The following is a 17,067-nucleotide window of genomic DNA, read 5'->3' as shown; positions in this document are numbered from 1 at the left end:
TTAGATCTACATTGTAATTTTCCCTAAGTTGCACAAAGCTCCCTGCTCCAGGAGATGATCTTAGTGAAACCAACATGTTTTTCTCGTTTTATTTCTAAATTAAATCACAGCAATAAGCTAGTGGGGTTTCAGTCGGATGTCTTGCTGAACAACAATTTAAAGATGCAAATTCACTGATTACTGCTAGAATGGAATCAGTAAAAAAAAAAAAAAAAAGGTCTATAAACACCAACACTATTTCCTGGGCAAAACATTAAGTTTTTTCCCAGGAAATAGTGATTGGTCAGCAAGGCAGGTAAGTCAGTGCCCGATCTCTCATTATTCCTGACAGGATCTAAATCCTGTGGCATTGCTAGCCGTCATTATAATTTAATCACAAGAATCAGTCTAACTCACACAGTCACACACAAAGTCAAAGGTACATGCATCTTAGAAATCTTAGGTTTCTAAGATGCATGTGCACACACAGAGAGCTAACGCAGCTTGTGGCTGTGGAGAGGGTAGAGAGAATATGAATCAGCTGGTTGTCCTGGTGATCAAAAGCTAATGTGAGATGTTTATTCTCTTCGTGTCCTTATGTTCCAATCTCCTTAGGAAGCAAACACAGAGCATCTGTGGGTAAATGTGTCAGCTAGTGTGTGTGTTATCAAGCTTACGGTAGATCTCCAGCACAACGGAGGCCTCCTCAGTGTGACCACTGACATCGGTGGCCTGGCAGCGGTAGATACCCGCATCTTCGATGATGGCATTATAAATAACGAGCTTGGATCTGGATGCTTCTGTGTGGAGCGCCATTCGCTTAGAGGCCACGATGCGCTCGCCCTGGGGGTTATACCACTCCAACTTGACCGGCTCGCCGATAGCTAGGAGCAGAGAGAGAAGGAGATATATCAAATAAACTGATTACAAGGAGTGTATTTTACTCCGTTAGACCGGCAAAGTAAAGATTATGTCACAACACAGCATAATGTTTACATTCATTCGTTGAGAAAGAGCAGTTTTCATGATTACTCACATTCACACATGAGATCTATAAAGAGGGCAGTTTTAAGTGCATACTTTGCACCTTCTTGACCTTCAGCAGCTTTATGTATTTCAAAATGAATCCAATGAGAAGAAGCTGCAACAGTTTCAGCAGTTTAAAGCCTCAAGATTGCTTGTGAAAATATACCAGATTGCCTTTGAGTACCATTTACTTGGCATGGCTATACCGGAAGACCTGTAGCAGATAACTAAGTTTGCTCACAACTGTGTCCCCACCCACTCTGTAAAAACAAGCTTTTACAGAGTGAAACTTTTACAACTGAAGCATCCACAAACCGAAAATGGAGTAGTCCAGGTAGCTCCACAGCAACTAACATTAAAGTTAACTTGAATTTTACAGTTATGTTGAAATAAAAATCAACTAATTATTTTAATTGAAAACATGAAGGCTGCAAGCTGCTTCAGACCTGCTTAAAAATGTTTTCTGGAAACTAGTCATTATTATCAGAGTTCAAAAATATCAAAGCATCAAAACAACAAAGTGGTCCAATTATTGTACGTATTTTCAGCTGATTCATAAAAATTTTGTGATTCAGCCTCTCCAGTACAATTTTCATATTTTTGTAGGTTTCTTTTAACTGGACAAAATGATCAATTAGTATGGGTGCAAAGTAATTGCCATTATGCTGTAGGGCACATCTTAAGCTTGCTTTTGACCTGTCAATGAACAGCCCATTGTACCCAAAAGACATTCAGCATCAAAACAATAGTCAAAGGCATCAACCATTTCAAAGACTTTTCACATGATGCCTACAAAAAGAAAATCTGGTTGCTAGGAAGAGGTTTTCCTCACTGAGCCTAGACTGAAGCAACTCAACTGCTTCGTTTGGCAGATCCAAAACTCATTCTTGGTTATTTAACCCTGGGTAAATGAATAACTAGGGGAGAGATGAGCTATTAGAAGATGGATCTTCAAAGTCCTCATCATTAGAACGGTGTGCATCTGGAGACAAAATATAATAAGACGCTTCTCTCTCATCAAATAAGCCAACAGAAATATTTCTGTTGGTATTTCTATTGGTTTTCATCATCTAAATGTGAACAGGTCTGATTGTGATGGCAGGTTAGCGTAACTAAGTAACTGTCGTCACCCCCCAACTGGTCACAGGAGATGTATGGCCCCTCCCTGAGCCTGGCTCTGCCATAGGTTTCTTCCTGTTAAAAGGCATTTTTTCCTTCCCACTGTCGCCAAGTGCTAACTAATAGAGGGCAGTTTGATTGTTGGGGTTTTCTTTGTATTGTTGTAGCATCTTTACCTTACGATATAAAGTGCCTTGAGGCAACTACTAATGTGATTTCATTCTGCATAAGTAAAATTGAATTTAGTTGACAGATGATTTGGTTTTTGAACTGTATCCAGAAATACTGATTTAACCAAAGTATCACAGTGATTCTGTGGCTCCATCCATGCCACCAAAACCCAAAGCTCTTTGTCTTCCTATAGTCCACACTCGGTTTTCGACACAACCTGGCAAACTGAAAGTGCCCATGACTTGTCTTGGTTGCCATTTTTATGCTAAAATAAGCACACCTTTTTTTTCCACAGAATCTGCGACGGTTTCATCCTGTTTGGATGTAGTGAAACATCCACAAATATAGCACAAGAAAACTTGTGAAAAAACATGATGCAATGAGCAAACATGAGGAAAAATGAACATTACTTTTTGAAATCATTAAAGAACAAGTGTTAGGTTTCATATAGTAAAAATGACGCAGGGGGTCAAAATCCCAATTGAATACCCTTTATTTCATTAGATATTACATGTGAGTACTTTCTTGGTACTGTTTGGTTTGCTCTGCAGAGCTGAGGACCATCTACTGTCGTTGCTGGAACTAGTTTAGCGAACAGACGGGCTGAAATTACATGATTATGTCATAATCTTGGATTTACATAGCTAATAACTCTGTACAGGAACAGGGACATATGCAGTCCATAAATTCCACTCTTGTTCCTGTGTTTATGCACAGCACTCCTACGATTGCAAACACGGATAGATTCTTAAACATGGGTGCAAGCAGTAGGCCTGCTGAAAAGCTAACCTGAATTCTGATTAAAATGGCGCCCATATGTACCTTGTGAAACATGAACTCATCTGGCTACTGTAGGAGATGATAGAACCATCTGCCCGCAGCAGGTGCTGCTTGCCTGTAAATTCTGCAAATAAAAGTGTCAGTGTGGAGGGCCATTACTTGGCCCATCAATCAGGCAGAGACTGGAACAAGAGAGGATACAGACAGAGGCTTGTCCAGTTAGGAAACAAAAGATAGAGGAAGAATAGAAATGGCAGACACTGTTATATCATATCATAATAGAAAAACGGCAGTATGACCCCTCAGAAAGAGGGAGTAGAAAGCAGACAGTCAGAATTCCCTTTCCCCCCCTCTCTGCTACTGTCTGTAAGATGCCCTTGAGCAAAGCTTTTATCATTCAGGTGCACAGCAGCCTGCATCAGAGGCCTGCAATGGCTCAGCTCACAACAGGCAGGAGTAACTGTGAGGGGATGGCTTCAGGTATGACTGGATTTTTGCTAGGGAAATATGCGGATTATAAAAAGAGCATAGAGCTTAGATAAAAATCTATTTTAATGGCTCACAAACACAAGAAGGTACATGATAACAAAGTTCCCTCTTGATATCCATGCTTCCAAAACGCCGGCTCCAGCTTACATACCCCAACTCCGATCATCATCACATGTTTCCAACAACCATCAGCGTTGCATGCTTGGCGTGTGCTGCTCATTAGTTTCAAAGCCAACAAATCTGATGAGGCAATCAAACACGAGTGTTGCTCAAATCACATTACAGCACCAAGCGTCCCGGGCTTTCCGACCGGAGGCTTGTGGGGAGCAGATAAGCGTCTAGCATCCCCGCGGCCGTCTCTTTATACCTGTTAGTATCCCAACGTTATCAGCACTTTCCATTTTACAGTCTGTTGACAGCAGAGACAGTTAAATATGCTCACACTGATGCAGCTAGTGTGGTGACAGGCCATTTGCTTCACAGATGATCTGAGAAGACAGGAGTGCAGAGCGTGATGCCCTGTTTTTCACGCTCAGCCCTGCCTCCCCTCTGTGCGTCTTTACAACTGCATGAATAGCTTGTGGAAATTTTCTGTCGAACAGCTCTGAAAATCTGCATAATCTCTGGTGTTATTACTGATTTCTGCTGGAAGACAATGACCGTCTCTTCTAAATGTTGTGCGGTAAGACAATGATCACTTTTTCTAACCGAAACGTCTACTGCGGCACTGTGATTGAATGACAGCTTAATCCTGAAAATCACAAAGAAGTGACCCTTCAGATGGAACCGGGACAAGCGGAAAGCTTTGTGTCCTCCTTGGCAGTGAGAAAGCAGCTGAAAGAAATACCGAAGCAATCTCCTCAGCTCCTGCACAGGGTAGATTATTGATTAAGGAGGCCTCTTGGTGCCAAAATTAGCTGAGCACAAGCCTAAACACTCTCAGATTCCCACAGCACCTGGCATTGGGGTCTTGGTAGAAATTGATTTAGGTCTCCAGGGAAGTAGATAGCAGCAGAGTAAAAGGCTGACCAGGGAAAGAATCTCACCGGTCAGCGTGTTTATGTGTGCCGCTTGGTATCAAAATGATTGGTTATATATCTATCTCTGTCTACTCTGTAATGTCTAGCCACTGGGAAAATGCAGGTCTACTGGGACGAGGGATGTGGCCCTCCCTGCTTTGGTTATCTGAAGAAAACATGGAGAAACACATTAGCTGCTGGATCTCGGCAGGCTACCGAGGTTGCTTTTGTAGCTGTCTCCTGTCTTCTGCAGCAGCCAACACTTGTTCTGGCTCTCTGCCACTTCAGTCACATGGGAGGTTAAACACACACCTAAACACCCATTTATCCACCTCCTTTATCCACCACGGAACACCGCCTTTGCCTCCGCGAACACATCGGACTACAAACACGCACATTACCAACTCCGGAAGACGATCAAAGCAGCCAAACGTGAGTACAGGGACAGGGTGGAGCAACAGTTTGACAACCCTCGGAGTATGTGGCAGGGACTAAACACGATCACAGACTTTAGAGGGAAAACCAGCACACCGCAGACCACGGCCTCTCTGTGTGAGGATATAAACGTATTCTACGCTAGATTCGACACAGCGAACACCATGAGACCGGACAGTGTGCGCACCGCGGATGACGTCAGTGCGCACACTGTGTCTGAGGAGGATGTGCGGAAGTGCTTCAGGAAGGTGAACGCACGCAAAGCTACTGGTCCGGACGGGATTCCCGGCCGCGTCCTCAGGTCATGCGCGGCTCAGCTGGCTGGAGTGTTCACGCACATCTTCAACCTTTCCCTCTCTCTGCCTGTAGCCCCAGCCTGCTTCAAAATGGCCACCGTCGTCCCTGTACCCAAATCCTCCACCATCTCCTCATTGAACGACTGGCGACCTGTAGCCCTGACCCCCATCGTAAGCAAATGCTTCGAGAAGCTGGTCAGGGACTTCATCTGCTCTGCACTACCCGACTCACTGGACCCTCTACAGTTTGCATACCGCCACAACAGGTCCACTGATGATGCCATAGCCCTGACACTACACACTGCCCTGTCACACCTGGAGAAGAGAGACACGTATGTGAGGATGCTGTTTGTAGATTACAACTCAGCATTCAATTCCATCGTTCCCTCGAAGCTGGACAGGAAACTGCAGGATCTAGGACTGAGCAGCTCCCTCTGCAGCTGGATCCTTAGCTTCCTGTCTGACAGACGCCAGGTGGTCAGACTGGGCAGCATCACCTCATCCCCCATCACACTGAACACTGGTGCTCCACAGGGGTGTGTACTGAGCCCTCTCCTGTACTCACTCTACACCTACGACTGCACAGCCACTAACAGCTCCAACATCATTGTGAAGTTTGCGGACGACACTACAGTGGTGGGTCTTATCACCAACGGTGATGAGACGGCTTACAGGGAGGAGGTCAGCGCCCTGACCCACTGGTGTCAAGACAACCATCTCACCCTCAACGTCGCAAAGACAAAGGAGTTGATAGTGGACTTCCGGAGGTGCAGAGAAGTACACACCCCCATCACCATCAACGGCGCTGCTGTGGAGAGAGTGAGCAGCTTCCGGTTCCTTGGTGTACATCTGGCTGAGGATCTTACGTGGTCAGTACACACAAACAAAACAGTGAAGAAGGCGCAGCAGCGCCTCTTCTTTCTCAGGAGACTGAAAAGATTCGGCATGAGCCCCCGCATCCTCAGGACCTTCTATCACTGTGCCACTGAGAGCATCCTCACTGGATGCATCACCACCTGGTATGGCAACAGCACCGCCTACAACTGCAAAGCTCTCCAGCGAGTAGTGCGGTGCTCTGAACGGATAATTGGAGGTGAGCTTCCCTCCCTCCAAGACATCTACAGGAAGCGCTGCCTGAGGAAAGCGGGGAGGATCATCAAGGACTCCAGTCACCCCAGCCATAAACTGTTCAGACTGCTTCCATCAGGAAGGAGGTTCTGCAGCATCCGGTCCCGTACCAGCAGACTGAGAGACAGCTTTTTCCATCAGGCCATCAGACTGCTGAACACGTCATAGACACCTCAGCTTCACTACTGGAACTTCAGCATTATGCACTCCACACTGTATATAAATGCCACTTGTTTTGCACATATTCAACTCTGTATATTTTATATATTTTATTATTATTATTATTATTATTATTATTATTATTATTATTATTATTATTATTATTTTATTTTTTTTTACTATTTAATTTGTAAAAATGTGTGTATACACACACACACACACACACACACACACACACACACACACACACACACACACACGTAGGAAAATATTTAGTATACACATCCAGAAATGCATACACTATTATATATTGTACATATATTTATTAGTTTCAGGTTGGCCATTCTTGTATTTTGCTCGTTTGTGTTGTTGTGTTTGCACATCTCTGTTGCTTGTGGGGCTCGCACACAAGAATTTCACTCGCATGTGCTGTGCCAGTGTGCCTGCACATGTGATGTGACAATAAAAGTGATTTGATTTGATTTGATTTGATTTATTTGTCACGCCACGAGTCCAGGTTAATTTCAAATAAGAAGAAAAGAGCTGCAGTAGGTGTCGTTATTGCTGTTTGTTTTCCAACTGTAAAAAAACCCCAAACTGGTTACAATATTGAATACTAATAAAGTCATAATTGTTTTTAATGACACTTAAAATAGTTTGGAAAGTCTTGCTGACATGATTGTGCTAGTGTCTTCAAATAACAGGCAATAATTTCCCAAGTTTTAAGAAATTTACATCTTCCTGAATGGACATTAATGAGACAAAATGTTTAATTGACATTTAGGCACCTCTCATATCTTTTGCTTGAAAAATGAGAAATCTGTGAAGCAATCTATTGAAACCTGACAAAACTACATGGAAATAAAGTGTATAACTTCTCTTTAAGTAGTCGTCAGGAATAGTTCTCCAGTCTTCTTGAAGGGTAATCAAAGCTGCCTTTTGTTCTGTTCTCTGTCAACATGATCCCACACTGCTTCAGTAATGTTGAGGTCCGGACTCTGGGGAGGCCAATCCATGACTGATGGTGTTCCACTTCGTGTTTTTTCTATACAGGTATGCTTTTACTGCATTGGCAGTGCGTTTGGGATCATTGTCGTGCGAAAAAAATAGATACTTTTCATCTGCTGTAGATAGTTTATTTTGTTTAGGGCTGGCACTTTTCAGGTTTCGTCTAATAGCTCTTTGCTGGTGCAGGAAGTATTTGCACCAGCAAATGCAAATAAAAGATATATTTAAGGGCCTGTCAAACTGTGTTAGCGCTGGCATTTTGAATACATTCAAATAAAGTCAACTCAAGAAACTGGAATAAATTATCTGTTTTAGTGACAGGCTGCTAGATACAAAACTAGTTCTTTCCAAGTTGTCTGTTATGTGTAGACACAACACTGTTTCATTCCTTGAGTTAGTTTTTGGATGCTTAAATGAGATGAGATGAGAGATGAGATAGCCTTTATTTGTCAGTTGCAGGTCTTTTGCCCACAACCGAGATGACAGACTGTACATACAATACACAAACATCACATTGGGGAGACAGGTCAGGCTAGGTAGCGAGGAAAAAAAACATCGAAATGTGTAACACAGAAGGATAATACAGGAATGCACAGATATCAACACACCATAGCACAATAAACACAGACAGCAACATGGGAAAGAGTTCCAGTGTGTACATCTGATCTGGGACTGCTACAATCTTTCGACTGCGCCTCCAACTGACCCGATGTCCACATCATAGGGGAGGTAAGCATTGGAGGTGGCTTCTGGGGTAGGGAGGGTGATGCGTCAGTGAGTGCTTATCAGTATCAGTATATGTATATGTGTGTGTGTCCATAGTTCAGCTGAGACAGTGTCCTTCGCCCTGCTAAGTAAACAGTCTTCCAGCCAACCCAGGTGGCCTTGAATGGGAAGAAACAGACTAAACACAGTTGTTATCAGGGTGTTTTGTTCAGCTCCGGCCTTGCAGCTGGCGCCAAAGGGGTATGCGCATAAGTGATGGTATTTTTTACTTTAGTGCGAACAGCTCATATGAATTTCAAAGCAGTTCTACAGTCCAACACTGGTCTCTCAATCTCCCGTTGGAGAGCCGCGAGCTTCGCCATACTTGCGTTCTGTGATGTTGTCATTTCTTGTGCTCAAGGAGCCAATTTCTGAGAACTCACGGCAGTGTGCCTCCCCGAGATATTATCCAATTTGCGCCCAGAGAGATGTTATTCCAGGCTAGCCCTTCCGAGATGTATCCAGTCTGCAGTCAGAGATCTTATTCTGAGTATTCACAGCAGCCGTAGCCTCTCCAAGATCTTATCCGTGCTGACTCGAGCCCATTTTGAGAAACTCACGCTTCTCCCATCGTTCCAATCCCAGCGGGCAGCCTTGTGGGGGTTTGAACAGCCGGTTCCGCTTTCTTAATTCTTCGATAAGTCAGGGCCAAGCCAGCTCCGATCAGCCAGAACCCTGTTACCATGGTTCCGAATAGGTAGATATCTTCAGCACTCAGGCTCACCCAAGCACAAACTTCTCGTTGAGAAAGGGGGTGTCAAATGACTCATAAGTTTGTTAAGTCGCTTAACAAACTGGCCTCAAAATAAGTAAGGAGTAAAGAACCAACGTCCAAAGGAAAGTTGTCAATGACTTCCGAAAAACCTGAAGAACTATTGCTCAATACCACTTAAAAAAATGGCTCCTTCAAATCAAGATATAAACAAATCAAGGGTGACTCAAGATTCATTCTTACAGTACTGTAAGAATCATGAAGGTATGTTATGAAGGCTGTTAATGTTTATTGATTGACTGGAGGTACACTACTTACAGCAACTACTGGTCACTATGCAGTGTTTAAAGATGGCTGTTGTAGTGTAAAGTCTAGCAAAAATATATAATTTGAGCTACCAATGCCATACGCCACCTGGTGTGTACCTGTGAGCACTGGCAAAAATGATGGTATTTGACTTCATGGCAACAGTTTCAGAGACCAGTGAGATGATGAAAGATCATCTATTACGTTTGAAGTTTGCACAGCAGGTCCATGGGAGGTTAGCATTTTATCTTCTGCTGTCATAGCTACTAAATAAATAGCAGAAATACATAATCAACCAGGTTAATGCACTTGACTAGTCAGTGGCACTTCTTCAAAGACTGAAGTCCACCTATTTCTTGACAAAAAGGTCCAACGTTTTGCAGTGGGCTCCTTTGCAACTCTCCCTCAGAGCCTCATTGAAATGAATAAAGGGGCTGAATTTTTTTATTTAATGGCATGAACGCAGCTTTATGCTGTGAACCCAATACTGACACTGGGAGTCATTTCAGTTTGCATTTTCTGCATCATATCCCTGGTAAAGTACCGTAAAAGTACTGGACACAAAATATTTTACTTTTAAAGAGATAAAATAAACTATTCTGAATATTTTAAAAGGAAAGTTTAATTATGGTTTGTAGATACTGTGTTAGTAATGTTTTTAATGTAGCATGCATTTTTTCCAAACCATTTCCTCAAAATGTATAATTACCATCCAAACAAATCTTCCCATTTGGTAATAATCCTTGGCTTTCTCACCTTATTGTCTTGCCAGTTTTCTCCAGTTCAGCAAAAAAACTCACGCTTCCTGTTTTCACGGGTTCGGGACTGCATTAGCAAAAAAACAGCCCATTAAAGTGACAATGGGCTAGCAATAATTAAATGAGGGAGTTTTTGGTGGGTGTTGTTTTTGTTTTTAAAGGTAAATGCAATTAGCACTGTCAGTTGGCAACAATACTATTTGTACCTGGGATGAATATTCAGTGTGGCTATTTGCACCCATGTATAGCACAGTGTACAAAGCACGACAGACACAAGCATCTACCATAGCCAGCAATGCCATTTTCATCCACACACACATTGCCAGAATGGCTTTCCAAAATATGGATAATGTTGTGAAAGGATTTATTTTAGTCCAAACTATTTCTACAAGAATCATTCATATCTCTCAGTCTTCAGTCATTCATGTTTTGTTTTGCTTTTCCTGACCTGTGAGATCTTCAGGTCTTTGCTGTCTCCCGTCATCTCATGGTCTCAAATAAAAACTCCACTGAATGTCATCTTTATGGAGTAAGTTTATTGAAAGAAAATGTGCTTAATTTATTCTTTTGTGTATTAATAAGAGCTAATTCTGCCTCTCATATTCTCTTTTTAAAGCAAAGGTCACTGAATAGATAGGACTTCATTTACTCTCAAGTCAATGGTCTATGTTTTAGAAGAGTTTGGTGAAAATGCCAGTGCATTAATGATCTATGTGATAATTAGCTGTAATAGAAATACTACGAAGGTCAAAGTTCACAGATCTAGTCATTCTTGACCTTTGTAGCAGCAGCTGAAGACAGGATAGAGGAGCTAAAGAAGATGTGAAGGGTGAAGGCAACAGGAGTCTCCAAACTGGCGGAGTGTTTCCAGCAGATCACAGAAACGACATCAGGAACATTTCTGTTCCTGATGTCAAGCTCCCGGGCCTCTGGTAGAGGACCCGAGCTTGAACGATAAACAGACCACCTGCAGGACAAGTGGGAAATGTATTTGATATATATTCATTAATTTTATAGAAAGTCTTTATTATAAAATTATTATTTAAAACGGGACCAGCAGCCTCCTTAAAGGTGTCTTGTTTAAGTCATTGCTCTTTCCTAATAACTTAAACCCTTGCATATTATTCGTACTTCATCCCTTCACAGTACACTGTAAACCCCAACAGTCTACCTAACTTGTAAAGTTTGTGGATATAACAATTAAAATTCCTCACAAAGTTGAAACAACTTAAAACTTTTCTGTTCGGTTAACGATTCAAACAGTTATAATTGTACATGGCTTAGAAGTTAAGAGTAAATACTGCTTTCTTAATTATGATTTTTGAGTAAATGTTTTTTTCCGAGCTCCGCATGTGGACGTCATGACGTCATGACGTCTTCTCTCTAACCTGAACGACGTTGACAGAAAATTCTGTTCAATATGGCTGCCCTTCTCGAGCGACTGGAGAACACATTTGGAGAAACTTGTAAGTAAAACGGAACCTTTGTTATGTTTATTTTTTCCGTAAAAAAGCAAGTATATTAATATGTTGCAGCCAATAACTTGTTTTCGAATGCGCTGTTGTGTTAAAAAGCACAGACCCAGGTGGTGAATAGTTGTTCGCGGTTGTTCGCGCTCTTTTTCAAACATAGATTATGTCGTCAGTTTTACAGTTTTAACCGATTAAAACACAGTTTTACGAAGAATCACACATAAAGAAAGGGTCTTAGTGATATTTTAACGACCCCTTGCCAACGCAAGAAAGTTGGCGTTTTTACAACAGCAGCCTCATTGTTCGGCAGGTTTTTTTTTTTTTTCTTCTCATTAGCATCATTCAAAAGTGACTTAGCTAGCAGTGGCAACTTCTATCTAAAACAATTGAAATATAGCAAGGTGTTGTATATTTAGTGTGCTGATAAGGTTTTCAATATTTTTATTTTTTCTTCCAAGGCTGAAGGCCAAAGACAAAAAGACAGAAGAAAAAAAAATTCAGACTGCAATTAATTTCAGGTGGAGACAGTAAACACAGGTGAGTTGAAAGATCTATTGAAGAAACCATTCATTAAGTCCCTTAAGGTGAAGATTTCATATATTGATAATGATAAAATTAACACAAATTAAAAGTTTCACTGATAAACACACAATTTTTCCTTGCTTTGAACCCCATGTTCTATATAGATCACAGCTCTGATCTGGAGAACACTATTTTAAAATACTGTGTAGGGTTTTTGTCAAATGATTAAGAAACAGACTCTCTGTCACAAGAGACAGAAAGGTTGTATCTTAAAAGAAAAGTCTCCAAAATTTAGTAGAGTCTGATGTCATGCAGTTTCATAAACATGTATTCTCCCCAAAGAATGACACCTGAAAACTTTGCGTTAAATGAACTTTTCTTTTCCCTTTTTAGGAGGCGCCTGATATCAACGTGAAACGCACTGCAGTACTTCGTGCCCTTCCTGTATACCTGCGGGAGGAGGACCCAGAATTCTTTTAGACATGTAATGTAAGTGTATTTTTGCATTACTTAAATTCTGCCAGTAAGATAAAATGCTATGGATTTTTTTAAATACAATTTAATACCCTAGCAGCTACCAAATTGTACAAACAAAATACCCTCTCTGTAGAAAACCCACACACACACAGGTCAGGAGCAGGGCACAGGCGTATCACAGCACTATGGCTATGCTGCAGGTGGCCCAAAAACCAGGCTGAAGTCAAGATTTAGTTTCTTTTTGAGATAAAGTCATGAAATAAAAAATTACTTTTTTTTTTAGAAAAATAATAAAAATACAAATTATGTAATGCAAGAAGCTAACACGTTAATGTACATTTTTCAAAAAAAGTAGAGTACCCTAACTCGTTACAAAGTAACCCACTACACTGCTGAATGTTTTGCTAGATTACAGGTCATGCTTGTCACATTCTCTCAAACCAACCTTACTTATTTAATTGGGGCGATCGTGGCTCAAGAGTTGGGAGTTCGCCTTGTAATCAGAAGGTTGCCGGTTCGAGCCCTGGCTCCGACAGTCTCGGTCGTTGTGTCCTTGGGCAAGACACTTCACCCGTTGCCTACTGGTGGTGGTCAGAGGGCCCGGTGGCGCCAGTGTCCGGCAGCCTCGCCTCTGTCAGTGCGCCCCAGGGTGGCTGTGGCTACAATGTAGCTGCCATCACCAGTGTGTGAATGGGTGTGAATGTCTGGATGACTGAATGTGTAAAGCGCTATACAAATACAGGCCATTTACCATTGATACTGTGTCTATTCCAGGCGGACGCATTGGATGAGTCGACCCTCATTGACACTCCAGTTGCCCTTCTCACAGTGGTTACCGACGGCGCTTCCCAGTCCAGTCCATTTTACTTCCTCAAGCATGGCTGTTTTGGTGAAAGGCGACTAGGTGATGCGTGATATTCCCAGATTTGCAAATGAATTTGCTTTATTGTTTGGCTTGATCTATGCTCTGCATTTAGACTACCCCAGGAAGCTGGTTCACACATTTGCCTTAGTCCAAAATATCTTCATGGGGCTTGATGACGGCAAACCCCTGAAACCCCTGCCTACATGCTCTTAAGGAATATAAGGCAATGTTTGTTAGGACACGCACTCTGTTACTGAGCACTTTGTTTGAAGCACTTTAAGCACTTTAAGTTTACTACAGGCTTTGGGTGGATTTAACTCCATCAGTTTACCTAATTTTCCTATACTTGACTGCCTTATCTGGTTATTTGGAAGCTGATCGTCTTTGTACCCATTTTAAAAAATTGTTTTTCATTTCTATTTAAAAAAAAGTGATTAGTATTTGACTTTTTGTTTTGCATTTTTGTGTATTTTGAGAAAGATGCAATTAGGACTGATGTCGTCCTTTGTGAGTTTATAAAAAGATAAATGTTCTACACAGAATTTATAATGCTCACTTTATGGTGCCGATGTCCATGTTAGTTGTTTTATAAAAACATTTGTGATGTTTTTAAATTTTCATGAAAAAATGTTAAATAAACAAAATGTAAAGTAACTGAATTTCCGTACTTTTTTTTTTTTTAGTAGTCTACACTCACAACATAAATATCTTTTAATTAATAATCAGATAATTTGAGTTTAGGTTGTAATATAATTGCATTGTGTTGCATCAAAATAATAAACTACAAGAAACACAAAAATATTGAAATTAAAGTATACAGTCTTTGAGTAAAGCTCAATTAATAAAATATAAAATATAATTTAAAATTTTTAGGTTAACAATAAATACAAATTTTGAGTACCCCATACTTAGAAGATATGAGTTTTTGTACTTAAATCTTTTGAGGTAATCAGTTTCCACAAAAGTTTTAAGTTCAGTCAACTTGTTCGGGTTTACAGTGTATAATCCTAGTCAACTTTAACCTGGGCCATAAATATCCTCACAATAAGTGTCTAAATTGGACTTTGAGCATTGATAAATGGATGGTTAACCCTTTGTGAATATTTCATAGAGCAGGGAGAGTGCATTCCAACACTCATTTTGGTTTATTGGAGAAAACCCTCAACTATCGCACAAAATCATAACCTGTTTTACATAAGACATGAAAACATATTAGTCATACTGCTTTAAATATAATTAAAGAAATGTTGGGATTTATTATTGAGTGATGTATAAACCTTACAGCTGTTGAACACTGTCCTCATTGCTATAGCATAAAAATCCTCACATCTACAATAGCTTATGTTAGCCGCTCCCTTATTAACAAAGGATCAGCACAGCAGGGTCTTCATATTTGATCTTGCAAATATGTTGGATCTTTAGTTTCGAATGCCAAACCTGATGGAACAAACAAACTCTTCTTTGGGTGTACCAGAAATGGCTCTTTCACATATAAAGTGAAATGCACAAGATTTACTACAAGGTTGGGTGCATGGCCAAACATTTTTGTCACACTAGCCAATTCTGATATATGTGCACAATCTGCACCTGCGTCCTGTAATTCTTCATTTTTTAGTTGTGCAAATGTACAGCAGTTGTGAGTGCTCCCCAGACGGCACACTTGGACTGCACTTCCTTTGGTCTATGCAGTAAAAAAGCATTCATGCGTGCCACAGACCATAGGGAATAATGGGTTTCAGAGCACAGCAGTGCCAGAGTAGCAATGCATCTGAAAGAGGCTTTATGGTTTTTTACTGTTTCATTGTTTCAAGATCGCCCCCGTGACCCTTCAAAGACCAGCAGGTCTCTGCCTCAGTGGGAACTTGGGCAAATGTAGTGGGGACAAAGAAAGTTCTCAAGGCAGTGCCGAGGTTTTCCGCTGTGCCATAACAAACACACACAGACACTGCATCTACAGTTTCACAGTTTCCCTGAAGGAGTGCCTAAAACCACAATTATCTAAAATAGATAACCCTAACCCTAGGTATGGAGCAAACTTGAGTCAGGTTTGCTCCAGATCTTTTGACTCTGTCAACAAGTTATCCAAAACTTAGCTGATGAGCTTTATCGGGTAGGTGGGAATGTGGTGGGATCAGACATTACTGTAGCCAGCAGCAACACCATAGCGGTGTCCCAATTCCTAGACCGCATCCTTCAGAGGGCGCATTTGAAGGCCGATTATGTTACAGCCAGGCGACGAAGGCTGCTTCAAATGCGTCCGACAAGGAAGGATGGGTCGGGTGTATCCTTCATGGCCCAACCTATCCCAGAATTCATAGCACGGCCAGCCAATTCCAATTTCCAACAATGGCAGCAGCTATCTAGTTTTAATATTACTCTTTCTGGGTCACAAAATAAACTTTTAGCATATTTTCAGGCGAGAATGTAGCTGTGTAAACTTCAAATATCTGCTCGATTCATCAAGACATCACATATTTGCAAAAGTGCTCTGACGTTTTCGGAGACATCTGTTACCCACCAGCTCGATAGCTGACTGGGAGGTCGAGGCTCACTAGAGCCGGCGAGAACACCGGACTCCCAGCACATCGTTTTCAGACCCCAGGTCTTTCGCTACTCAGGTTTAACATGTTTGACTTTTTCATTGTTTTATTTGTTCCTGAGTAAATCGGTTTGGCTGAGCCGGTGATGCAAATCTGAAGGCTAGACCGTCCCATTTCAAAGCCTTCCGGCCTTCCGGCCTTCTCGGTCTTCGAAGGATCCGGCCCATGTAGACCACAAAGGCCAAGTCCTTCGAAGGATGTGGCCTAGGAATTAGGACACAGCTCATGACTGTAGACAGTAGACTGGGTTTCATGTTTCTAAGCACTACCTGGTGCGTCAAAGTACATAACATCTTATTCCAAAGTAATTAAAGTGACTTTCCTAATAAAAAAGTAAGAACAGAACTCTCAAAAATGACGTGCTCATGTTGGATCCCACCGAGCTGACTGCATTTCCTTCGACTGGGAAAGTTGTGCAGTTTGCATTAACAGCTGTTTCATGGACCAACATGGAGTTGGTCCATGTCAATCAAATGTAATTGATGCATACTTACACAGCCACGCTTAGCAGAGCAGCTGAGTTTTCTTTATCATTTTTACTTGAAATTTGTTTGGAGAGTTGGAAACCTTCTTCTATAGGCTGCTCCCTTCCCCACTGTCAGCACAGTAGATCATCATCTGCCTCCTTCTCACCCTTTCCCTACTATTCTCCGCTGCCACACCAACCACAAATCACGATCTAAAGAAGCCGCTAAGAAACAAAGCCATGCCATGTATCAGTGTGCAAAGGTTTAAAAAGCCATTTCTGAGGCGTTTTGAAATAAATGAAATTGATAAAGTTTCAGCTGAAATTATTTAAAAGAAAGATTTGAGATCAGACATGAATAATGCAAAAGCACTGACATTCAGCCAATATGATAAAAGGATTCTTCCTTCAGGCTACCACGTTGACTCACAGTTGACCTTATTTTGACCTTTGCTTTAATGTCTTTAAGAAAAAAGAGAGGTTGTAATCTTTTGATATAAAGAATGTGTCTATCA

At 41.4% G+C, this 17,067-nt stretch overlaps 1 protein-coding gene and 1 long non-coding RNA gene across 3 annotated transcripts in view; one reads left to right on the top strand and one right to left on the bottom strand.

The window, feature by feature from the left end:
* Positions 1-17,067, bottom strand: part of ncam2a (neural cell adhesion molecule 2a) — a 468,276-nt gene that overhangs the window by 144,627 nt on the left and 306,582 nt on the right. For both annotated transcript variants that reach the window (XM_085449776.1, XM_085449777.1), the window contains exon 3: positions 657-863. In XM_085449776.1, coding sequence (XP_085305902.1) covers positions 657-863 — 207 coding nt within the window. The remainder of the gene's footprint in view (positions 1-656; positions 864-17,067) is intronic.
* LOC146681350 (uncharacterized) lies at positions 11,362-14,140 on the top strand. The gene is made up of 4 exons (XR_014918224.1): positions 11,362-11,616; positions 12,081-12,159; positions 12,538-12,633; positions 13,396-14,140. It is a non-coding gene; the product is annotated as an uncharacterized LOC146681350 (long non-coding RNA).

This window comes from Copadichromis virginalis, linkage group LG23 (genome assembly GCF_057382275.1).
Source record: "Copadichromis virginalis isolate Kocher_CV1m ecotype Utaka linkage group LG23, C_Virginalis_male_GT1.1, whole genome shotgun sequence".
Classification (NCBI taxonomy): Eukaryota; Metazoa; Chordata; class Actinopteri; order Cichliformes; family Cichlidae; genus Copadichromis; species Copadichromis virginalis.
Note: the sequence above shows the minus strand (reverse complement) of the source record. Positions and strands in the feature narration are given on the sequence as shown.